This window comes from Eleginops maclovinus, chromosome 2, assembly GCF_036324505.1.
Source record: "Eleginops maclovinus isolate JMC-PN-2008 ecotype Puerto Natales chromosome 2, JC_Emac_rtc_rv5, whole genome shotgun sequence".
Lineage (NCBI taxonomy): Eukaryota > Metazoa > Chordata > Actinopteri > Perciformes > Eleginopidae > Eleginops > Eleginops maclovinus.
In genome coordinates, this window is record NC_086350.1 from 3,397,691 (window position 1) to 3,423,576 (window position 25,886).

At 40.8% G+C, this 25,886-nt stretch overlaps 1 protein-coding gene across 1 annotated transcript; it reads left to right on the forward strand.

The window, feature by feature from the left end:
* Positions 1–268: 268 nt before the first annotated feature.
* Positions 269–25,886, forward strand: kitlga (kit ligand a). The gene is made up of 10 exons (XM_063907817.1): positions 269–565; positions 16,559–16,669; positions 17,080–17,136; positions 17,607–17,759; positions 17,952–18,129; positions 20,578–20,631; positions 21,554–21,645; positions 21,855–21,964; positions 22,346–22,410; positions 22,496–25,886. Exons 1-9 carry the CDS (start codon positions 551–553, stop codon positions 22,374–22,376), a joined length of 801 nt encoding a protein of 266 aa, XP_063763887.1. The 5' UTR covers positions 269–550; the 3' UTR covers positions 22,377–22,410; positions 22,496–25,886.

The window sequence follows — 25,886 nt, forward strand, 5'->3', positions numbered from 1 at the left end:
AGAGAGAGTGAGAAGGGGGGCTGAACAGAACAAGAGCTCCTTTAAAGTTAAATGGTAACTTTATGATTTGAATGTCTTGAAAACACTTCTTCTGAGCCATTAAGTCCCTTTTGATGCCCACAGCACACAGGGTCTGGTTCCGAACGCGTATACAGTCCGATCCGGATCTGTTTACACTGGCAGAAGCGGTTTTGGGGTGAACCTCTTCACACTGCTGCTCGTCAGAGGGCGGCTCTTTGACGGCTCTTCACGCATCATTATAAAGGCTTAATGCCCTCCCTCCGCCGCTGCGAGCCCTCAGTGTCTGGACCTATGCTGTAGATAGATGGGCTAGATGCCACACACCATTCGCCTAAAGGTTGCACAGGTTGAGAGTTTGATTCCGCCGTTTCTCTTCCTCTTCTTCTTGGGGCTTTTTTCTCCTCTGCTTGGATACCGCTGACTTAAGCATTGGATATGTGCACACAAGATGATGACAACCCCTTTCCTCCCCGTAGAAGTAAAATAAAATAGGCTTTCGCACACACTGGATTTACTCCTGTCGTTCCATATGAAGAAGCCAAAAGTAAGTGATTGTTTGCTCTTTGTTGTTTTCTTTTACTTTGAGGAAATAAACGGCTCGCGCTGAGGCATGACGCACGGACACGTTGCTGCGAGTCGTCAAACTTAACCAGACAAACGAGTACTCAAACTTCACCTTTTTCAGGTTTTCTTTCATTCATATCATGCACTTATAATATATTAATAAGGGAACATTCACAGTGTTGTTTACATTTCAGTGACAGCAGGATAAAAGCTGTCTTCCTTTTCTTGTGGCGTTGCAAAATTGCCGAGCCAAGGTGTAAAGCATGCTTCCCACTACATTTATTTTAGAGTTTTCTAAAAACAACCCACCTGTCCGGAGTTTATTCAGCATGTCCACGTGTTCTCATGTTCGTTGGAAGTCCTAATGCCTCCCCGATCAATAAGTGTGTATTAACGGCGCCAGTCTGGCACTTGAGAGATGGTTGAAATGTGAGTAACTGTGTTTATTCTTCAAATGATTGCATTTGTAATCGTAAATCACAGGAAGATTTGCAGCTTGTTACCTGCTGAACAGCAATATATGGACATCTCTAAGAGGACTATCATTTATGTGCATTTCCAGGCTGGCACAAACCATCATTTGTATATTAAACTAGCTAAAATGTGAGGTCAGGGTGTCAGTTTGTGTGCCTTTTTAAGATATACTTCTGTCTGTATTGGTAGAAATCCACGTTTAGATTTCACCCCCTAGTTCCTGGAGCTGTCTGTGTTTAAGAGCTGCTGAGGGGTCAAACTAGGCTCTGACTGCAAGCTGTGACACCATAATCTCTGGCTTCTGACGTGGCTGTCCTTAAAATGTACAAATTGACGACTAAAGACTTACTTTACAACAATTCTACTTGACTGCATCTGTGATTTGTGGCGTAGGTACACATGGAAGGTTTGATCCTTAATCCCTACCGGTCTAGTGGTCACCTTAAGGGCAGATAATTTATACTGGTGGAGAAAAAACCCACAGATTTTAAGTAGAAACAGGCTTTTCTCTATCAAAGCATATGTCCATGTGTGCAAACTAAATGCAGGCCGGTTTAACGTGCATTACATCCCCTGGGTTGTTTGACCAAACCCTGCAGGTTTCTGCCTAATCGACGCCTCGCTCTGAATGGCAAGTTAAACTCTTTGAAATGACTTAATCGGATGAAAAAATATAAGGGAATGAAACATATTAATACCGATTTGACAGTGTGTGTGTGTGTGTGTGTGTGTGTGTGTGTGTGTGCGTGTGTGTGTGTGCGTGCGTGTGGGAATGAAAGTCTTTGATGTTTCCTGGAGGAAGGGTGGGCATTTCTGCATCCCTGCCGATGTTAATCATCCTCCGAGCAGACTTTCCTTTCTGCTTTCATAATGAAATTATAGCGTGAGGAGCGCCCGGCTCCATTAACTGACACCTTTCATCTTTAATTTACTGTCCGTGCCACACTGTCACTGTCATGTTATCACGTGCAGAAAGTCCATAGGGAACTTGTACTGATTTAATTAGCAAATCCATAGTGGCACAGAGAGTACGTTTATGCTGATAAGAGGATTTGAATATCTCTGTTATAACCAGGATTTAAAAGGTTAAGATCTGCTCTAAGTAAGATCATTTTAAAGCTGTACTTTTTATTGCCAGTCATTTTGCTAATTGATCAATGAGTTCGATCTTTTTAGTCACAATTTTCTGATTCTCCTTTCTGAAATGTGAGGCTTTAAGGTCTCCTTACTCAGTAAAATGAATGTCTGTAAACAAGATGTTTGAGGAGATCAATTTAGGCTTTTGGAAAAAAATCTTTCACTATTTTGGGGCATTGTATAGACCAAAACAAGAGTAATCAGAGTAAGGGACGATGTAATTGATCGTTAGTTGTCTGCGAGAATCTGGAAACTAAAACAAGCAGTCTTATATAAGCTGTGGCACACGAGGTTAGAGTGTGTGTGTGTGTGTGGGGGGGGGGGGGGGGGGATTTGGAAGTATGTCTAGACCTTCACACCTTCACAGAACATTTGACACCAGTAGGGAGCGCTGGTTTTCTAAAGCCTGCACAGTGTTGAAAGACCAGTCAATCAGGTCTCTGCTGGGGTAGGCCTAGTTTTTTTGGCCTTCTCCTCCTCCTCCTCTTCCTCCTCCTCCTCCTCCTCCTCTCCTCCTCCTCCTCCTCCTCCTCCTCCTCCTCCTCCTCCTCCTCCTCCGTAACAGGGACAAGGATATGTGAAAGTATTTTGCAGCTGATCTCTTGCGATGATATATAGCTTGCTGGTTGTTGCATATCAATCTAGTAGAAGTGACACACGGCAGGTCAAAGGCAGCTTAAGTAGCAGGATGAGTTACACACACATGTGTTCCGTGCAGAGGAGCCAACCTCAAACACAGGCTGTAAATCCACCAGCCAACTTTTAATGTAGGCTCGTTTTGCTTCTGCTTTATAGATGTGGTCTATTACCTGCTAAGGACTCGCTTGCAACATGAGGATCCCCAGGAGTAAACTAGATCACTCCAGGAAATCTTCCTTGTTTCAGATTTAAAAGATGCAGGTAGGGGCACACCAGAAGGCAAAGCATGCATATGTCTCATGCAGGCCGTGGGCGTTGGAGCGAGTCGGTGTGTCAGAATCACACTTTCGATGAATCAGTCGAGAATGAACCCAATTTGATTATAAAAACAAGATTTGGTGCCGTCGTCTCGTTATGTTCTGTAGATTTTGTTGTTTTGTCTTAAGTGTATGCCCTGGTGTTGTATCATCCTACGACTGGTGAGAATAAACATGTTAAATATTAAGAAATATATAGAGATTAGGGCCAGTCGCAAAAATACCAGGTTCAATTTCAGCCTCGGGACCCCTTTCCTCTTTCAAATACCTCAGAAAATGGCCCAGAAAGAAGAAAAGGGCTGGGCAATGTGGGGCAAGAAAATCAAATTCCCAATATTTTGATCCAAATGTCTTGCCACAACATTGTCGGGTTGAGTGATGATGCTCTCAAAAATGATTCATACTGATACTCTTGGTAGATAATCATCAGCAATGTGAGTACCAGGAATAAGTGGCAAAAGGCAATTAATACAACAGAGAGTTCAGAAAATTGACTTCCGCTTTACTGGAAATGAGGAAAAGACACATTTCTAAGATTATATCTGAGCTCGTGTCGGAATATTGAAAATAATAGAAATATATTTGACTTAAAAAGACTTGAAATCCAGCCTCAGGATAAGGATATTTGTTAGTAGTTTAAAGTAGCAGCAGGACAGCTTCCTCTAAATAGGATATTCTATCTGAAAAGTCACGTTTAAAAGAAAGGTTTACTACTCGTTACTCCTGCGTTTCCTGATTAGTTATTAATCACTGTCTCATTGTTATGCAGATATATGAGAAGCTGGCCTTGGTGATTAACGCTCTTTTGTCACTGCTGCATATCGAATGGACCCTATGACTCATGTTTTAGTCACAAGATCACATCTGGCTGCACATCTTTGTCGTTAAATGAGATTTAACACCGGCCCTAAACGTTCCTAGAGGTTCCTCTTAAACGTTCTTGTTTGTTTTTTCACGGCCGCAACATTAATCGAAACAACAAATGGATGACTGTTCTTCCGCTCGACCGTTTGAAACTCTAGCTGTCCTGTAATTTACATTTCCAGTACATTTTCTGTGGGTTTGAACAATGTTCTCATTTACCCACTCATCAGATACGCTGCAGTCTAACAAAGGTTGTGTTGGGGTTGTTGAAGTAATATCGATCACCACAGTCACATGTAACTCATTTGGTTTTGCGATCATTCCTTCTTGGAAGGCTGACCACATCGAGTTTTAGCTCACATATTCATTTGATATTGTACAGGGTGGTAGCTCAGAATCTCAAACAGCAATAAAAACAAGACGAAATAAATTTAAAAAACAAGGTTCTGTCACTAATGGAATAAGCCAACGGCAGTGTTTTAGATCCAGAGCCTGCACAGTTCGGCACTGTTACGGGAAAACAAATTAAGAGGCTCCTATCCTTTGCACTCAAATCTGATGTCTGATCTCAGGAGAAGGTCTCTGGCTTTATTTGCACCATCCAGGTCCAAACAGGAGAAACTCAATACTTGGGAAAAGAGGCGAGCCTTTTTTTGTCTGGCCACTGCAAACTGCCAAACCCACAGTTGTGGAGCATTCTGTTTTATGTAAGTCCTAATAAAATGTACTTTTCCAAACGAGTTTCTCCCAAATCATTTATACACTGAAGAAGACTGATGTTCAGAGAGTTGATGAAGACCTGATTTAAAGCTTCTTTAAATAGTCCTGGGAAATAAACGTTCCCAGTGTCTTTTGTGGGCAGTATTCTGCAGCAAAGGTTTGTCCATGAACGGTAAAGCATGCACGATCCACAAAACCAACAAAGGGAACGTTTGGTCTCAAGGATTTTCCTGTCACAGAGCCCGGACCTCGTGCCCCTGAGCATTTGATGTCTTGCAGGGGAATAGATGTTCACTGTTGCAGATCCAGGGGGAAAAAAAAGACTGTCTGCAGTCATTGTGCTTACATGCCCAAGCCCCAGTCTAACCTCGTCTTTGGGTGAAAGTATTCGGGGGCCTTTTCATCCTGATGTGCAAGCTTGAAATTAACTGTTGATTTATTAGGTTCGGGCTTGTCTCTGTGCGGCGCAGCGAGTGGGTGTCATGTGAACATTAGTGGGGGGAAATCACTGTCACAAGGACGCAGTACTCGACCGGAGCCAGGCCGATGGGTCTGTTCTGTGGGCTGGTGGAGAAGTGTGAACCAGAATTCACAGCGATACATTTATCAAGAGGCAATTAACAGCACTTCACACCACGACCTCACATTTAGTCTCCTCCGAACTCCAACACTATGTCAAACATTTCCCCATTTGCTGCTTATTATGATTATGTAACGCTACATTTGGATCAAATCAGAAAGATTTATCTTCTTGGGGACTTTTGTGATTCATGAACGTCTTAAAATCTCTTTATTATCTATGCAGTAATGTTGCTGTATGTAGTAAATACTGAGCGAGAAAGACTTGATGATTTATTATAACCCAAATGTTAAAAATCCAACCAATCCAGCTTCTCCAATGTGTTTCCTGTTTGTGACATTTTAAATTTAATAGGTTTTAGTTGGTCTGCAGATAATATAGGAAATTGCAATGGCGTTTGTTCCACTTTCTTACATTTGAAAGAAGAAACCATAAATTAGTGATGATTATTTGGTGCTGCTCCAGCCAAAACACTCTCTGTAATTTGGTGTTGAAACGTTGATCCCTGTACAGGTGGCCTAAATACACTGTTCTTGGTTTTTATGTGATATATTTCTCTTATTTTCAGCTTCATTGAGTGAAAAAACAAGTGCATCCCTTGAAGAGGATAGCAGCCACTTCTGTTCAGACCTGGCAGCCCCTTCAGCGGGTGCATAAAGGGTTCATTTAATTACGCTCCTCTGCTGTATTCTCATGTGAAATGAAACAGAATATGACAACGTTGTATTTTGTGGTTTTTCTTCTTTGTCCAAAAAACACAAGGGCACAGTGGGAAGCTTTGGTCCCACAGTGCTTATTTATGATAAACCTCTTTCCCTTCACCTCTCAGTCATCTGATCATTCGGGAAACATCAACCCACGTTTTAAAATTAGGGCTCTTTGCACTCTTAAGGGGTCGGGATAATGTATTTAAACACGCTGGATAAACTATCACATCGATGGCAGTCGAGCAAATCCAAAGAAGTCTGTTTTTGTTGGTCCCTGAAAAGTTGACATTGAGGGTTTTTAGGGATTTCGCAGTGTAACCACATCTTTCAAAGCACTTTCAAGGAGCTGTGGATTTAACCCTCAGTCACACCCTTTCAGAATGTAATATCCCCCCAGATGCTTAATGATATCAACTTAAAGTGGAAACAGACAACTTTTCAGCCCTACTTAGGCATCCCCGATGGATGCTTTGACTCGTCAACTTTCTGGGGGCGGCCCTACTGTTTTGGTTGCGCAATAGTTGACGGACATGCTGCTAATGGCGCCTTATTTTCCCCTAGAGATCGTACCTGAACGTCAACTGTCAAGCACAGCAGGTTAAAAACATATTTTCAAATGTTATTTAAAGTTCACTCGTTTGAATGTTTGTGCAGCAGTCTGCTGTCAAGTGGATTACATTTGAAGCAAGTTGACATGATTGGTTGATGACTTAATCCTTTCCGCAAAGAAACATCCAACCTAATAAGGAGATTCATCGTGCCATGGTTGTGCTATGCCTGCTCTTATAAATGCCTCAGGGCTTTGTGAACAGCATTTTGCCCTAAATTTGCACAAGCGGTTCATGCGCATTTGGGTTGTGTGAAGTCATCTTGAGAATGAACCATCCCAGTGTGGCAGAGCATTTGTTCCTGGAGGCATTTAGATGGGCTTTATTTGTCTCATGTGTGCAGAAATCTTCATCTGTTTGTTAGGAAATGGCCATTTCCACATGATCAGCTCCTCCTCGAGCTAGGATGAGAGGCCACGAAGGACAAATGATACAGAAGTTAGAAGCTGTATACAATATCTCTGCTGTTCACATGGGTGCACATGGTTATTGTCGTGAACCAATTGCTCTTAGTTTGACACGTAGTATCGTTGACTGAAGCTGTTTGTGTCGAATGTTGTTGACAGTTGTTGCATTCCTTCTTGGCAATCTACTGCTCATCTATGTTTTTCAAGACTTGATTAGATCTTAACTGCTTTTCTAACCAAATAAGGGAAAGTGGGATCTAAATCAGAGAGTCTCATATAAAAAGAAAGACGAGTTTTAAACTTGAGGACGATTGATGCTAAATATTATGGCTTGGTCGTTTTAATTCATCTGCTTTGCTATGGTGTCTTTTTACTGGAATGACGAAGACAGGTTTGTTTATTTTTAAGTGGGTGGCACATTTGTTTCCGTCGGACTTCCATCTCAGTCGTGGTTGAATTCATTACCTGAAGCAAAACAAAACCTTTACTTCCTGTCCTCTAAGAATGTCTCAGGCATAAGCTGCCGATCAGCAGGACCGATGTCGCGCCTGGTGTGATCAAAGCACACGGCATAATCAACTTTTGTAAAACTGGTCCACAATGAGCTAGTTAAAGTCAGTTATTACTGACAGTCATGAATATCCAGGGAATGACTCACAAGATCACAATGATTTATTTTTTTGTTCAGCGGTTTATTGACTATGTGTAAAACAGGGAGCAGTAGGAATCTATCTGATCAGTGAGTGAGAAGTTGTGAAGGTTAAAAAAAAATAGAATTGGCAGGACATCCGTAAGTGAAGCTGATACAAAAGCACTGTTGTGTAACTCAACGTTCTTCCTTGTTGTCCGAGCCAAATTCCCCCTCCTGCAGTTAGTTCATAACACCCTGATCCATCCGCGCTGTTAATTGTTGACTTAGTAAGTGATGTGGCTATATAAAAGGACTGTAAGGGGATCATAAAATATCACTTTTCCCTTCCAAGCAAAACAGCAGAGAGCATACAGCCATCAAATGCATTTTATCTTCATCCTCCCCCTTTCAGATTTACCCCCCAAGTAGCGGGATCAGATTTCCTGTTTGACTCAAACGGGAAGGTTAAATTGCAATCAAAGCATCAGTAGTTCAGGTCATCATGTCCTTCAAAGAGGAAGACTTTTGGTAAAATTTCACAGTTAATAAAAGAATATCTCTCTTTAACTTTCCATAATCACATATTAGGACTCTGAGGACAAGTCTCAATCCAATTTAGCCAATGCGCCATCTCAAACAACATGTCAGGAGAATTTCCTTCCACAAAATGTGGAATAATAAGATCTCAACACGCCAAAGGACAGTCACTGTTTCCGAGTTTGAAATGAGGATCTCGTGTATGCCACTAAAAATAGCCTAGTTGTTTTTCCTCTCCATTCCCATTGTTCCCTTGCCACCTTTTATTTGTGTTTTAACCGTTAAACCCTTTAATCCTCTCCAGTTTCTTTGGTTAAAAGGCCGCCACATTTGGTAAACACTGTAGCACATTGTTCAACACAACAGGGGTTCTTATAATTTCCACTGAAGCCATGGTGGGATCTCTTTAGACATTTGGAAATATTTGTTTGTATCCTGTTTTTCTCCAAAACATATGTCGGGCCACAACAACAAATTGTGTTCATGTTAAATGAGCAGCTTAGCTTTACTGTCATTAAGTAGTTCAACAGCCCAAACAGTACCTTTCGCTTATAGCTGTTGGTAGCAAAAGTCTCCAGACCTACGATGTTTTCTCCACGTTTCACTAAAGGTGTTCCCCTTTTTTTGTTGCTTATCTGCCTTTACAGCAGGTCCCAAATACTGCACAATCAGTCCCAATAAGTGAGGTTGCTGTTATACCTTACTAACTTGTTTGGATAATGGTCTGAACTACATCCGTATTCTTTACTAGTGTCACTGTAAAGGTCATTGTTCATACTATAAACTACACATGTTTTTGTTTCAGTGAGGTAGTTATTATAAGGACAACTGTTGGTGGCTCAGAGGTTGAATTGTTGGGAAGTGCCCTAAAACCGTTGAGCCTTGCATTACGGTTAACGTTGACAGACACTCCTTTTGTCTCCCGCGTGCACATTAATCTCCACCTTCATCTGGAGATGATACTACAGTGTGCGACTTTAATACCAAGAAAAACTCCACATGTGTGTTTCTCACAGATCTGCACAACCTGTATGATTCCCTACAAATTGTGTGTCTCTATACGACGCTACAGTGTTATTGTCACCTTAGCACACAGCAGAGTTAATTGAATTGCAGTTGCTTCAAAAATATAGCAATGTAGTGTTCAGGTATCGTGTCAATGCTTTGCTATTTATGCTTGTTTGTGTGCCAGTTATCTGAGTGAACATATATTCAACGAGTCATATTTCATTATGTGATCGAGGAGACTTGTGAAGTTAATATTTGACTCTTTACAAGCTCACCTGAAGTGACATTTTGATAAAAGCTGCGGCTCTCTTGTTTTATCTTTATTGAGGAAACTTCTACCTTAAGTAAATGGGGGCAGCTTTTGCTGTGCAGCGTTTTCCTTTCCTGTATTTATTCATTAAGTAGTCAAATATTAAAATGTGAAAATGGATTACGTCCTTCCTGGATTACGAGATTTTTCACTCCAGTTTTGGTCTAAAGGCCTTTTCTTGAAGCAACTGGGTTGAACCCAAGCCTGGTTGGACCCTTTGTGTGTTAAGGGTGTGAGGCGTAAAGATTATAGGCCAATAATCTACTTTGAACATTCCTATATTTGCTATTTATACCTTGGTCACAACTGTTGTTATCTACTGTTTGGCCTTCATTATGCAAAATGAGCTTTTATCCAAGGTGTGTGCATTCAATTGCACAGGAGAACAGAGGTGTGGCATTGGAAAGAGTAAAGTGGTTATTAATATTCATCAAATTCAGAAGTTGGTTTATTGCAAAGTAGGTTTTCCCCCAAAAAAAGATGTACAATGGTGTTTCATCATGCATAGAAACACAGTAGGAGTTAAAGCATGTAAAATAAGGGCAAGAATTACGCAAAAATGAACCCAAAAATGTATACAACAAACATAAAGGCACAGAAAAAAAGAATACAGGAACAAATTACTATAAAAAAAAGATTTGAAAAAAGGTTTGAATTAACAAATTGTAGTGTTGTGCAGAAATGTGCAAAATTGTTGGAGGGATAGATCAGTTCTGGGAATCGAGTAGGATTGTTAAATGTTCCATGTTTATTTTCCAATACACATTGCTTTGATATGACCGGATTACCGCCACCAAACAAAACTGATAAAAATCCTCGGAATAAAGCCTTTAGAATCCTCGGTTTACCTTAGCGAGGGTCAACTCTGGAACATCTCAACAACAACAGCCGCCACCGCCGCCGCCTGGTACTCTCTTTGCACAGCCTTTATCATCTGACGTCTTTTAATCCTTATTATAAAACATGGGAACTAATATCACATGGCAGAGTTCAAAAACAATGATCCAGGCAAAAGATAAGAATGAAATCACCGTCCCTCTGACAAAACAGGCTGCCACGGTGGACTAATGCCATGCAGGCCCTGTGTTCCACTTTATGAGATTACGTGGTTAAGAGGGCCACGAGGCCAATGGTCTGGAGAGCCTGTTCAGCTAATGATACCTTGGGTTCAAAGTGGTGGTGGAAAATGAGACGGGAGGTAATCATCCTCAGCCTCTATATGATGAGAGCGAGCAGGCCCCGAGAGCCATGATGCACCTGACAATGACGGATGAAGAGGGCTTTACTTTTGGAGGGCTGCTCAGCTCTTTTGGTTTAATATTAACCGGTTGTGATGTTATAGGACTAGCAATGGTAAGGACACAGAAGCAACATCGTTTTCAGTGTTGAAGATAGCCATGGGACCTTTGTTCAGCATGGGAAATGATTTCTGTCCCTGTCAGTGCAGCTGTGAGTCTCATAAGGTCGCTCAAAGTCTGTAAGGGAAACGTTCAAATGAGTGACTTGAAATCTTTCTCTCACTGAAGCCGTGTTGTTTATTGATATGTTTGGCACAAGCTGTGTTGGGAGTTCATGAGCATTTTGTAACTTGAATATACAAGATATGTTTGTTTTTACACGGGTATTATTTAACCAAGACGTTTTCCAGTCCATGTCCTTGTTGAAACAAGATGGCTGAGGATAAGACAGGAATTACTGTTGCGTTCTGCATCTTGGTGTTTGTTTGGGCCTCGGGTTCAGTAAAGGATCACGTGACGTTATAATATGTTGTCGTGTGTGTGTGTGTGTGTGTGTGTGTGTGTGTGTGTGTGTGTGTGTGTGTGTGTGTGGGACAAACAGCATTGACAATATATCCACTTATATATATTTCAACAAAGGAAAGTGTTGTGACCACAGATTGCATGCGTGATGGGAATAAATACTTCCTTATTTCTCCACAGTATGTTAGCTAAGACACCACCCTGCAATATCTCCGGAAGCCACACATTACAATCATAGTTGCAATTTATAGACTTTAATGGGATATGGGTAATGCAAACACACAAGTTGACAGCTAAACATTGCATCGCATTTGGACAGTTTTACCAATTCGATGCCTATTATATTACCCTGTATATGTTGACTTTCCGTAATGTTTGGCTGTAACCACTTTTTAAAACCTACATATGTTAGGTTAGACCTATTTTTCTAGTCAACACTTATAATATGTCAATATCTGCTTTAAATAAAATGTTTCCAGTGGTTTTCTAATGCGAGGGTGTGTTCAGACAAACTTTAAAGTACAGACTGTTTTTGTGGTACTTTTATTGGGCAACACCAAAACAAATCACTTACGGTTAGTGTTAGGGTTGTTCAGCAGAACTGCAGCGTGCAGATTTCAAAACTTACGAGCTTTACCTCCGGTCTTCCCTCCTCTGCAAGTCCGTAAAGAGGTTTAACAAGCATGCACATTTCTCACCCAAGCTTTAGGCCTCTGCTTTAGTTCCCTCTGCCCCGAGTGTTCCTCACTATCACTTGTGACTTTCCATTGACTTTGTAAGCAATCCTACTCCCTCTAGTATTTTCTTCAAATGATAACCATTAGCAGTGTCAAGAGTGAGTGACGGACCAATCGATAGTGCAGCAGATGACATGATGGTATGGGAGCACGACAACATTTTACATGATAGGATGAAGTTTAACAAAGTCCAAAGTGAGCCGTCTAAGCAGCTCAATACTGTGAGAGCCGAAGGTCTGCAGGAAACGTGGAGTCTACAGATGTTCTAGTGTGAATCAGAATACCTTTGATAGTCCCACAGAGGGGAAATGTGCATTGTTACATCAGAAAGAGCCAAAGACAGCTTCATGTTACACCAAGATACTAAAATATATAGATATACAAGAATCACACAACTACAAAATACACAAAAATAAAAATGTAGCAGCCAGATATTTATTGCAAAGAAAAACGTCGTCAAATGTCTGCTCTTGAATCTCTGCTTTGTGACACCAAAACAATATAATAAAACACAATTAAAAAAGAATGAATGGATTTCCAGAAAACCGAGAGGACGGTTCTGCCCTGGAGCCTGGAAACAATTAATTATACTGTGTTGGCAATTAGGCATAATCGGAGTCTAGGGTTCCACATCAAGGGATTTGGTTTGGTGTATTGGTGCTCGGATGGGGCAATATATATCCGTATTCAATTAAAATGGCAAAACAAGATCTAACCTCATCTTAGATGTGTCGTTTAACCGACCCTAACGATATGGTTTCTCTGTTCCTGGTTTGGATCATAGAATGAACATGCAATTAAAGAGAGAGAAGGAGAACAAAGGGAAATATTGTAGACCTGTACCAATGCTGCTCTAGCAGAGACCGGACGTGAAGGTGAAAAGGGTTTAATCTGGACCAGCATCGAAGTAATACCCTCCACCTGCCCACCACATTTTATGATAAGCTCTTTTTGTTTCATAAAGCTACTTCACAACCCAGCACAAAAAGCGGTGAAACGTTAACCTCCCGCTCGCGGTTGTTATAGCATTAGTTGCTTTCAGCTGGCTTATTTCATGGGCTGTGAATCTGTCTCATAAAGACCCGGGGAATGTCAGTCAATATCGCTGTCATCACTCACACATCACATCCTGCTGTGTATACTGCTGTGTTTACTTGGCCCTACTTGCTCTCACAAGAATAAGCCACGGGGATGACCATAAGTTTTAAACGAATAATGTCAGTAAATGGCAACTATGAGCTCAGCTAGCAACTCACAGCTGCTCCGCTCTCAGCATGAAGTGTACATGTTTTCCATTCATGTTTCTCTTTACTGGCTTTCCTCTACATACTTTCAACACGTGTTGATGGAAAGAATCTATAGTTTCCTGTTAAGAGATTGCTTGTGGTTTCGTTGAACGTTTTCCTTCAAAGTGAGAGTAGACAGATGAAGGAGATGGCTAACGTTGTGGGACCAACATGTTAATGTCATAGCAAGCACACGCTGTAAATGAAGTGATTGGCAGTTTTCACAACTCTCTTCCTTGTTGGTTCACCGCAGTGTTTCCAGATGACAGGAACCTTTCTTCACTAGATTCTGTTCAAACCAAATTGGCGTTTTGTTATGATTTTCCAGCCATTCTAAAAAGTACTGTCATTTCATTTGCTTTCAGACGTTTGTTTAACATCAAGGCATTAAAGGCCAACACCTACTGAACCATTCCTTAAACAAACTTAACAGGCGAGGAACGGGGTAGTGCCGGATATGGTGCTGAGTGAAATTCCCATTCATTGAAAGCAGATACATTAAACATGTCTTACAGATGAAGCCATGCCGAAGTCGGATCACATGGAGAAACCAAATGGATTCATTATGTCCTTTAGGCTTTCATGCATCTATAACAAGCCTCCTTATGTGAGTGATATTTTTGATAGTTGTGAAGAGGGATGTGCTAGAGTAAAACCGGCGCTTGCCTTTCATTCATTCAGGCCAAGTATAGAACACACATGTGCCTTAGGGGTGGAGAAAATATCAAGAGTAATTGCAGTATTACAGCATTACTCAGAAAACTGTTAGTGAGTTTGGATCTAATTTGAGATTGTTTGTGACTTGCCACATGTGGAAGTTCTTAAATCCCATGTGTAGGCTCAAAGCACCAAACTGTTTCTGGAGAAGACTCGTTTATTTTGTCTGACATTTGCATTATGCACACAATCGCCTCCGAAGATGAAGAGAGAAGTGGAATCTGAGGTTGCGTTCTTAGGGGTCACGTTTTGCCTCGCTGAACCAACTTGTTGAATGATAACTTACAAAATCCTTGACTGTATTGTGTCTGGGGCCTCTGCGGTTTCACCTACTGCATCCTGTACAAATGTGACATGAAGATGTTGAGGCGATTTGTTTTTCACTAATCTCTCCTAGAGCATTGCTTGCTCGTTGTCCCTGTCTGCCATTGAAAGAAGATTACATTTGAATTGAATTACATCCCATCTGTGCTTAACATGCCGCTTTTTCCTCTGGCCTTTCCTGCTGTTGATGGATCATTGTTCCATTCTCTTCCTGTTGTGGCTCCGTTTGACGAATATATAGTAACAGGAGGACTGTGGGCGGTGGACTCTGCCTTGAAGATTTTGAAAAATGACCGATCTTAATGGCCAAACTGGCAGGGAAAGTGTTGACGGCCAAAGTATGAATGTAACTGTGAATAAGAGGCATAACAGGCTGTTGTAAAAGAGAGAAGGTCATCAAACCCTTGCTTAAATAAACTACTGAACCAAATCCTGTCATACTGGTTGAAGTGGCCGAGGATTAAACATGGCTCAGCTCACTATTATATGTTTATCCCTCTTTGTGCAACACTTAAGCTTTATTTACCAAAAGGGAGGTTGACAGCAAGGGTGCTGAATTGTTTTTCCGGCCATAATCTCTATGAAAAAGAGAATTGAGGCTCTGTTGCGTAACATGGTCAGATTTGCAAAGAGAAGAGGTAGGAGATCAGCCAATGAATGGAGCACCGAACTCCCTGCTACACGCATAAATCAGTGGGAGCAGTGTGTTGCGTCTTTTTCTAATATGTAGATGCTACGTGCAACCCCTTAACCTCTCTAATGTAAGCTCACACAAACCGTAAACTAACTAAAAGTAAACAGTAAAGTTTAATAAGGAAACGACTTATGACAAGTACTGCACTTATTAACCTCCAGGCTGTTTTCTGTTCAAATGATGGTGTGTCGTCTGGCGCCTTTTCTGGTCTTGCAAAGACATCCACTTGTTGACAGAGCTCTTCATGTTCTGTCAGTGATCCTGCTGCTCATCAAAAGAATCATGATTAATAATCACCTCTTGGCATTCTAATCTTGAAGATATTTCTGATACTGAAGCGTCTTGGATCACCGGTTGTTACGACACCATCAACTGTTGAAACTGTCATTTATCCAAAGTCAACTTTTTTTCTCACGGCCTTCAGTTTGGCCGAGAGCCAGGTGCACTACAGCAACTGAAGCCACATTAAGATCAAATAGATTCACAGCACAAATGTTTTAATTCTGCAGTTTGATGTGTTACGGAAGTAGGGACTGCTCACTGGTGATGTGGACAGTCCAGTCAGTTATTATAACACAATGAAAGCTGCTAGACTGTCTCAACCAGCTTCTGTCATCTGTATGAAAGGAGACTCTTAAATGTTGCCTGATGGAAGACTATGACATTTTACAATCACGTACATGGAATTGTTTTGTATGGAATATCAAACTAGCTAATTGTTTCATTTAAATTGTAAAATCATCAACTTTGCATCAACATTTTCAGTGTTGAAATGATCCTACTGAACTTCAAAATGAGTTTATTGAGAAAAGAAGCCAAAAACAAAATAGATTTATGCCAAAAACAAGTCCAGCAAGTCATCCAGCACTCTTTGTCAGACATACAGGGGTGAAAATACTGAAACAAACTCTAGTAAGCTTCTTCTGCTTCAGCGGGTTTTTATTGTTCGTGCTGCTTCACGCTGACTGCCACACTGTCACGGCTCTCTGGGACATCTGAGTGGAATGAACCCAGTGTTAATTCCATTAGTAAAACGGTGTTTCTGTTGTGACATGTCAAAACGTCTGCTTTGGAAAGGGCATATTGGGTCTTAGCTGGTTCATGCACAACTTCTATTGTTTGACTTTAGCATTAAGAAGTCTAAAGTTTCTACCGTGTTTTTATGAGGCATCAAGTCAATCATTTTTTGGGTATTTTGGATGTGCTGCTTATTTTATTAGGCCCTACCTTGCATCCTTTTATTGGATTATCAGGTCCAGCTTGCTGTGAAATATCTGGGATTCACAGGATCTCATTGTTCATTGCTTAACAAAAACAGGGTTGCTAACACCATATAACATCAGCAATGAGTTGCATCGTCACCGTCCGTCTTTCATTTACTGCAGCATTGTCAGGTGCAGAGGAGCTGTCCTCAGTTGGCACGCCGTCTGTAGATCTAACAAAGATGTCATGTGTGGTTTTTGTGAGTACATGTAGGAGATGTGACTAATTTCGTCTTGTGTCTTTTGACCTGCAGATTTGGATACGCGTCTGTGTCCATTTACTGCTGTTCATCACTCTTGGGGTACATTCAAGTAGGTTTGACGTCAACCCAGTGACAGATGACATCTCTAGACTCTCTGTTTTGGTAAGGAGACATTTAAACATTTCAAGATAACCCTAACCCTCACCTCAGCCTAATTCCTTTACTGAACCCATTCTATGTCTGGGAGAATATACTGTATTATGCTATAATTTATATCCTTTCCTTTCCTGGGCCCTGACCTTTGAGTCCACCCAATCCTACCGCCTAGTTGACCAACTCCTCTGGCATGAGCTCAAAAAAACACCTTGTCAGCCAAAAGAGAAAATCTACCTAACTAGAGCACAACATGTGAACACACACAAAGAACTGATTGTATTGGCAAATAATGAAGTAACTTTCTGTCCACATGATGCACAGTTACACAGTAGAAGTATTAAATATTGGTCTTTGTGAGTTTGCTGTTTGTAGGATCAAAATTCATTGACGTTTCTTTGTACTTTTTCCATTCACAGAGACAAAATATTCCTAAAGATTACAAAATTCCTGTGCACTACATACCAAAAGACGAGGTAAGACATAGTGGCTTCTTCCAACAGTGAATCATATGGAATAATATATCGGGGTGTCCACTTCCTATATCTAGTATATTTACACATGCAGCTTTTTCCTTTCCCGTTGAAGTCTTTGAATTTGTAAATGAGACAATAACAAATGACTGAAACTGATACGTTCCTCTAACACGTGTTCACATACGTGCTCCCACATGCAAGAACCTGTTGGATACCTTTTCTGCTACACCTCCATGCCAAACTTTGGCTGAACCAATAACTATTGTACATTGCAAATATTGATTTAAGTGCAGTCTTAACTGTGAAAGTAGGACCTGAATGGGAGGATTATTAGACTTTAGAGGATACAATCTATTGGGAAAACCTTCTCAGTGTTGTTTTTGGTAAATCTGATTTTCACACTAGTGTTCAGTTAACTAAATTATCACTATATCTCATTTAATGCCATTTTTCTGCTCCTTTTCTTTTAGGCAGGGATGTGTTGGGTAAAATTAAACGTCTACTACTTGGAGGAGAGTTTACAAGATTTAGCACATAAGTTTGGAAACATTTCATCGAACAGAAGAGATATTAGTATATTCATCCAGATGCTCCAAGAGCTGCGGCTCAACATGGGGTCCGTGGTAAGTGTACTTTGTTGTTTATCATAGAGCTCCTGAATGTGTCCCATAAAACATAGAATACATACAAAAAAGGACCCTGCTAAGAAGAGGGTTGAAGTGTTTCTTATTAATTCAATAAATGATGTCTTGATGTTTAAATGAACTGCTTCAAGAGGAACATGAATCTAAACGCTGTGTCTTTTGTCTTTTCAGGAGATGATCATGTATGATTTTGAGTGCCATTACAGGAAAGAGAGGTGGCAGACAGCGCGATACTTTGACTTTGTCAAAGACTTCCTTATAGCTGCACAGAATAAAGAAGATTCAGATGACTGTGATCCTCCCCCCTGTCCCACCACAGCATACCCAGTAACAACAGAAACATATAGAGGTGAACATTTATTTTGTATGGACTGATTGTTGTGCTTGAGATGGTATTTTGCAGTTCCTCTGGGTCTGCATCTGGTTATAAAGTCAATCAATGCTAGTTTTTTCCACCATTTGCCACTGGAAGGAGTCTCAGTGTAAAGAGATATTCTATTTTGGATCTCCTAAAAAAAACCCATGTTTGATAATAAGGATAGTACTGCATCTAAGTGCTAAAATGGGTTGGGTTGATTCAATTGATTAGCTTAAGGATTAACATGTATGACAATTGATCTGTTGTTGTCACCTCACCTAAGGGTAAGATGCAAATCAATGGCACACAGGGAGCAATTGTGTTGAGTGAGTGAGTTTATTTATTGCCCCTGATGAGGGCCAGGGGGCACCTTGTGTGGAAGCCTCTGCCTTTAATTTGTCAATGACTAGTTTTGTAAAGTTGCATTGACTAGAAAGGTGTTACAAAAGTCCAATGACCATCTCTCTGGTCTTTTTAAAGGAAAAATACCAACATCAAACAATATTAGTTGCTTTTTGTTTCAAAATCCATGATAAGAAACAGTTTTTGGACTGATGGTTGGACAAAGTAAGCAACTTTCCACAATAGATAATGAAAATAGCCATAATTGCAGTCATTATGTGCCTTGTTGCAATGTTTATGGCTCAATGGATTGGTAGATTTAAGTGTAGATCTGTTGCTAGATCTGAAGTGCATTAGGTCCAAGGACTCTTTCATAATGATCCGCCGATGATTTCCTCTCATTTCTTTATTTCAGTAAGAGACTTACTCTGCACATTGCAGCACAACAAATTCTCCAACTGCAACATAAAACTGCCTGCTGTGAGTTCTAGAGGTTGCAACCCTTTTCTAATTGGCGGGAAAAACTAAGCAGAATGTTGTTTTCTCTGAGAAAAGGGCGCTAAAATTGGCTGAGACAAGTGTGTTGACTCAGAAAGAAAATCAGACGTACTATAGCTGACACAAAAATAAGAGGAAGATGTGATTTCCAGCCCTCTTGAAAATAAAAGCTCCGATGTAAACAGTCTGAACTGACGTCTCTCAGGCGTTACCCGTTTAATTTGAAGTCGGTTTTGTTGCAACATCCCAAATATTCACTGGACGCTGAGCGCTCATGTTGATCCCATCTGGTGTGTAATGTTTAAACCACAGGATACTGCAATAAAACTGCAAGACTGGCAAAGGATCCAACGACCAGTTCAGTTAGAAGTCTCTTGAGTGTGAATTTCTCGCCTTAATGTGGTATTTGAGACTCAACACCTAGATTTTGTTTGGCAAAAAAAGTGCATCTGCATAGTGTCAACAAGTCAGAAGGGATGCAGCCCCATTTTGTGATAGGACTGCTTTAATTTTTCACATTTATAATGATCTGGCTTCTAAGAACATCCACAAAGTCTGTGAGGCATTGACAGTCAGCTTGACAGTTCAGATGGAAGCTGGCCAACGATCGTGTTGGCCAACGATCCTGCCAGGAGAACGATATGATCACCTGCATGACTGCCAACAAGACATTTTCTGTGGGATTTGTGAGGGTTTTAAAACCTAAGACTCTCCTTGCTCGCGTCCATACCAGAAAAAGCTCAACATTAACAGTGCAGCTGCAAGAGTAAAGCTTTCATTGGGTCACAAAAATCACGTATTTCAAACGTACGTAACGACTGTTTTCTTCAGAGAAAGTTCAAACTTTGTTTACATCAAGCGACCAGAGCATTGTTTCTGGTGAGTCACAAGACAGATGTGGATTACTCCAAACCTCAGCTCAGGAATCCAAACTGTCAGAAAACATGTGTTTTTATGATGTGGATTAACCAGTTCTTTCAGGGTTTCAATTGTTTAATTGTAGAAAACAGCCATTGACAATTCTGGGCACACCCCACGCACATTTTCTGAGCCGTTCTACGGATTTACATTCCAGTCACAAATTCACTTTTGCTTGTAACCGCCCCCCCCGCCCCACCACCACCTTCTCTGAACAATTGTGAACGGGCTCTATTTAGGACAGATCTCTTGTGGCCGTTTTTGAGAAGCTTTTAATCCAGGAACCATTATTTCTTCACAAGAACTTTGCAAGATAAAAACTCAAAAACGGCCTCAGTGCGTAGACGGGCCATTGAGACCCGGCTGAGTCACAGCACTGAGGGAAGGTGTCCCCAGGTAGCACACGTGAAAAGGAAGAAAAGGGCCGAAACCTGATTGTGTACGTGTTGATTACAGAGCAATCTTCCAATCTTCCCAAGCGCTTGGCTTTTTCTCTGTCAGAGTGGCTGGATTAGATCTTTTGTGTGTGTTTGAGGGAGGTGGGAGGGGGTACAGTTTTGGCACCTGACAATGAAAGGTTTTCATCACCCAGTTCTACCACTTTTTCCACCCATTCCCCCTCATTTTTACTTTCCTGAGGTAACTCCAAACTTACTAACTCATCTTCTTCTTTCATCCCAGAATCAACACCGTCCAGCAGTAAAGTCTCAGAGTGTGAAACAGGCTGCGGACCACGTAAGTTTGCAACTGTCGGTGTTTCTGAGAAGTGTCGGGTCTGTGATCGGCTCGCTAAATCAGCCCAGCTGGTGCGTAGAAGCGGAAATATTTGCCAGCTGAAATAATTGCCACATTCTCCAACAAGGCAGCCCATTTCCCACGAACTGATAGCACTTGATTTATGTTTTCCTGCAGGGCTAATTCATCATCACATCTTACTGTATATCAGAGATCTTATCTTCTGCGCCTCTTCTTCACACATCTGGCTCAACCCCTTTCAAACATTTTTATGTTACGTATGTTACATTTCTGTTTGAGAGCTTAAGTGGAATGGATCATCCTGTCACTGATCAAATATATAATGCATGCTTATGGCCTGCTCTTGTGTCATGCACACAGATTACAACTAAATGGTAATTTGACTCAACTTTAAAGACCTCTTATTGTTATTTATTTTTGATGTTTGAATGGTGCAGAGTTTGACACACTGCTTTTACTTTGACCTGCTGAAAGTCTTCCGGGAATACATTTATGTACCATTGTGACTATTTCTGAAGTCATTGACTCTACAAAATTAGATTAATGCAAGGTTGATGTTTACATATAAAGCCTTGAGAGCTCGAATTGTGGACAAGGAAGTAGATAAACGTTATCTATGGTAAACATTAGTGATTGTTGTAAACTGACGTCAGACAGAATTAATAATATGAAAGACAGACAATGAAAGTTAGGAGATCAATGAAAGAAACAAACGAATGAAGTGACAAAATTCCCCAAATTGTGAACCTGACATGTGTGAGTGGAATCCATTATCCTGAAGGCATGTCAGCAGTCACGAAGTCTCTATGTTAAGAGCCAAAGACTCTATGTTAAGAGCCAAAGACTCTATGTTAAGAGCCAAAGACTTGAAAGTGATGTTTTCTTTCCTTTTTTTTCTCAGAGCGTGGCGACCTGCCTGGGGTGTTGGAGCAAAGCCTTTTCTCCTTACTGTTCATTCCACTCCTAGCTCTCGTGTTCCTGCTTGTGTGGAAGGTGAGCTGACCTCTGAACCCCCAGCTGTTTTCCATTCCTCAGGCACTCCCGAGAGAGGGTTGTTTGTCAGTGACCTATTTTTATTGTCCGGAGATAGTGCTTTGAGTTTTGTGACAGCTGACCACGGTCTCTTAACTTTCTACTGGTTGATTTGAGTTGCTTTCAGCTCGGACTGGAACTTTGGTAGTAAAACGTATTTCCTGAAATAGGTCCGATCACGGAGGAATGTGGAGGGTCTTCAACAGAATCCTGGAGAAGTTGACCTCTTCACCGGAACAGAAGCTACTGCACCTCCACTAGATGCTGAAATATCGGAAAAGTGAGCTGTTTTTTTGACACGCATTTAAAATACAAAAGTTCAAAAGGAAACTATTCCCCTTTATGTGACCTGCTGCCTGTCGGCCCTGCAAATTGATTACTTGCTTTGTTCAATGGTTTGTTCTAGCAAAGTTTCGATTTGGCTGTCCAAATAACAACAATATGACAATTGTGGTAGTCTTCTCAATAGTTGAAATTGAACTTTATTACATGAAATGTTATCCTGACGAGCTAAACTGATCTTTGAAGTGATTAAAGAAATACAATGGAGCGTAGGAAATGTGACAGGCTCTTAAAGCTTCTGACCGGGACCATGTCTAAATATCAGCCGTATAGGAAGGGAAGTTTCCTCTCTAATGTTGTTCCTTCTGTCCTCTTACAGAAACAAGTTGAACGTCATTGAAATAGTGTAACGCTTCTACTCTTCGATGTTCTCCAGCATAATCGGTGAGATTCTTCACGTCACGTAAAAGAATCTAGCTTGACAGTGTGTCACTGAGCTCTAAAGCCTCTCTCTCATTTCTTCTCACAGGGCTCTATTCTTTTTCTCCTGGTGGTGTCAAAAGTGATGAAAAAAATACAGGAAGCTGAATTCCATAGATAGTTCTCGAAGGTAAAAGGCCGTTTTTTGACTGCTCTCCACATTATCGGTTGCAGGGTTACAACTGCCATGACTAAGATCCTGATGAACCATGCCTGCTACCGTGTGGATAAGCTTGCCTTTCTTGTAAGACTGCATTTACCCCATGCTTTTGAAAAAGACAGTGAGATTTTGGCAGTGAGAAACCCCTGTACCGCACCCCGACTGGGTTCACGGGTTCCTGCGAATCGTCCATCAGAACCTGCTGCGTCATGAACTCTTGGGGGAAAACGTTCCCCCCCCCCGTCAGCAAGTTGCTACAGACTGCCTGTGTTTTTGAGGCTCACCAGTTCATCTTCAAACAGCAGAGCAGAGACAGACTGACTCTGGTTATCTCTTCTAAGAACTGAGGCATGAATTACTACCTCGGGTCACACTTCAACAGCTCTACACATTCCTCCTAGTCTGGGTTTTCCTAAAGAATATAATGTTTAAATTTGTAGTTCCAAGGTGTAGTCACATTGTCTGGTTTTAGGTATGTACCCACGGGGATGTATGGTGTATTTATTTATTGGTGGCAGCACTGAGCTGCTGCTGTTGATACAACTGAACTGTTTCAAGCTATCATTTAAGAGCACCTCTACTAATGGGTCACATTTAAAGAACAATCTATATACTATCACATCATAAACTCAACACACTCCTGAACAAGTTACATTTCCTCGTATGATGTTGTCGGTATATATGACTTAGGTGATAAAGTTTGTTTGAATGGAGAACAAAACACGTATGTACAAAATATGCTGCTTTGACTAACTTACATTTAGACCATTGAAATCTGCAAGCTAACGAGTATCAGGGATGACTTCCAGGATTGTTTTCTGAACATGCCAGACAAGAATGGGCCTCCGATAGTAAATGTTATCTCTACAATGCCTTTATTTTATTATTTCTATTTACTTATCTCACCTTTTACACTTGCAAAGCAAAAAGAATGTTTCAGGGGAGATTCTTGGCGGTCATTCCTCGCTGAAAGGAAGAAAAACTCAATTGAAAGAATTGAATTGAACAAGTTACACACTTTGTAAAATGAGAACAGAGCAATATAAAAACTGCTATATAATGTAACATCAAACTAACAATTCTTGACTGTTCACTCCAACACATATACTCTCGAATCAAACCCATTAGCTTAGACTGCTCTTTCATATGGTTTCATCTGTTCTTACTGACTTTGCCTTTGTCCAGTATCAGTGTTGTGCTTGCATAATAAAAACCTATTATAGACAATCTGACAAAGCTAGTTAGTGCATTTATCAAGACTCAAATGCTAATGAAATGTTGAAGGATGATACCACTGTTTATGAAATTCACAGACATGCACCTTAGTTATTTCCACAATCCACAAAGATCGGCACATGGGAATGCCATGCAGGCCTCAAAATCAGTTTTGCCTTAAAGTTCGCTATAATACACTGTCAAAGGGAGTCCACTGTCATCTCCTTCACATACTGAACGGTCGCACAACGGTATCACTCTTCTTTTGTGAGCTTTAGATTTGTTTCTCCCTGTGCAGAAACACAACCAACTGGTAGTCAAACCCAATCAGTTGTCATGAGGTTGTTCATTCCCAGCTATATTAAAGCCTAAGCCCTCAGGCTCATTCCAATACATTGTGCCCTTCCACGCCTGCTCTCCTTCAGGCACTCTCTGATCTGATAAGTTGTGGAGCTGGAGGGGTTTCCCGTATCTGCTCTCACAGATCTTTTCAGAGGTGTGAGAGGCAACGACAAGTCATCTAAACATGGTCGGTCTACCCGGAGCCGTGCTCAGCGCAACGCAAAGTAGGTCAATAACGGATTAATGGTTTTCAAAAGATCGTTAACGACAATCAGTAAAAGTGGTAGGAGTGTGAACAGGGCACACTGGCTGTGACCTTCTGCAAATAACTTACTATGACAAAGTGGCAGGACACAAACATCTGTTTCCATATCTAGTTTTTCTATCATGTTTATGGTCTTACATTGTACCATGTCCTTTGGTTTTGTGCCTTGTTTGATTGGTGTGATGGACCCTGTGTGTAAATGTCAAAAGCCTGTCTATGTTTCTGTGTGGTAGCAGAAAGTGGAGAGATCATTACAGTGCAGATTGAAAACATCTCATAACAGATATAATCACCATCCTTCATTTTTAAATAAACTCATGACAGATCAGTTGGCTGTGCCCAGTTATAACAAGGAAACACTTTTTTTTAAAGAGCAGTATGTGAAAACTCATTGGTTGTGACATGTCTCTACTGTGTGTTACATTTTAGCTATTGTTACCTTTAGGAATGTTCAACTGGTAACTCCTACTGCTTGTTTCTGGGACTATTTGATGGGAATTTGTCTTGTAGAACGAGGAGTATATTGTGCAAAATTAAATCTGTGTTTGAAAAAAAATATACCACATTGGTGTTCATACAATTCAGTACCTTTCATCATCACTAGTTCGAATTCTTTGGTGTGATAGACTATTGTTTGTTATTTTAAACCGCGAGACATTTTTATTCATTCGAAAATGCATTTTTGAAAATGTTTATTAGCATTGTTGTGCCATATGCTTTATGGCAGATTAGATCGGACTCTGTGTACCACATCGGTTTGTGTACAATAACTCTCCAAACAATACTTTCAGAAAGAATTCCTAAAATGAGTGGTGTGGTAAACTACTGTTTTAATCTCAAATCCATCTATTCAAAAATGCATTTTTAATCAATATTCAAGCATTTTATGTATGGCAGTCTAGACCTGAGGCTTTTACAACAAGTATCTCTTATAGTACATGCAGTCCCCAGTATTCTGACAGAGACACAGGTTGCCACAAGCAAACTAACAAACAAGGTATGCTCTGTCAAACGTTGCTTTTTATACATAGTCTATGAATATCATGAGCTGCAACAGGTCTAAGCTGTGAACAATAAACTAAACATGGTCTCCCATTTTCCTGTCTGCAAACAGTCCATAATGTCTATTGCATGGAAGTCAGAAACACAGTAATTACATGCATTAGCCGAGAGAATGACTGCCCTTAAATACTGTTCTTGTGTGGATAGTTGTGTGGTCTGAGAGTGAGCACAGCTGCATCCTGGACAGCGCTTTCGGGCTTGAGTGATCCAATCCATCCCACTTCAGTGGGGGAATCAAATGGCTTTAGGCAGGAAATAAGTCTGGGTGCCAAAAAGCAAAATGTAATTATTGCCCGGTTGGTATTCTGGGTGAAAACTCTACTGTTTTCTGTATTTTTGTATAAATGTAAAGAAACATATATGAGATATGAATAAAGTACACGTATCCAACTATTA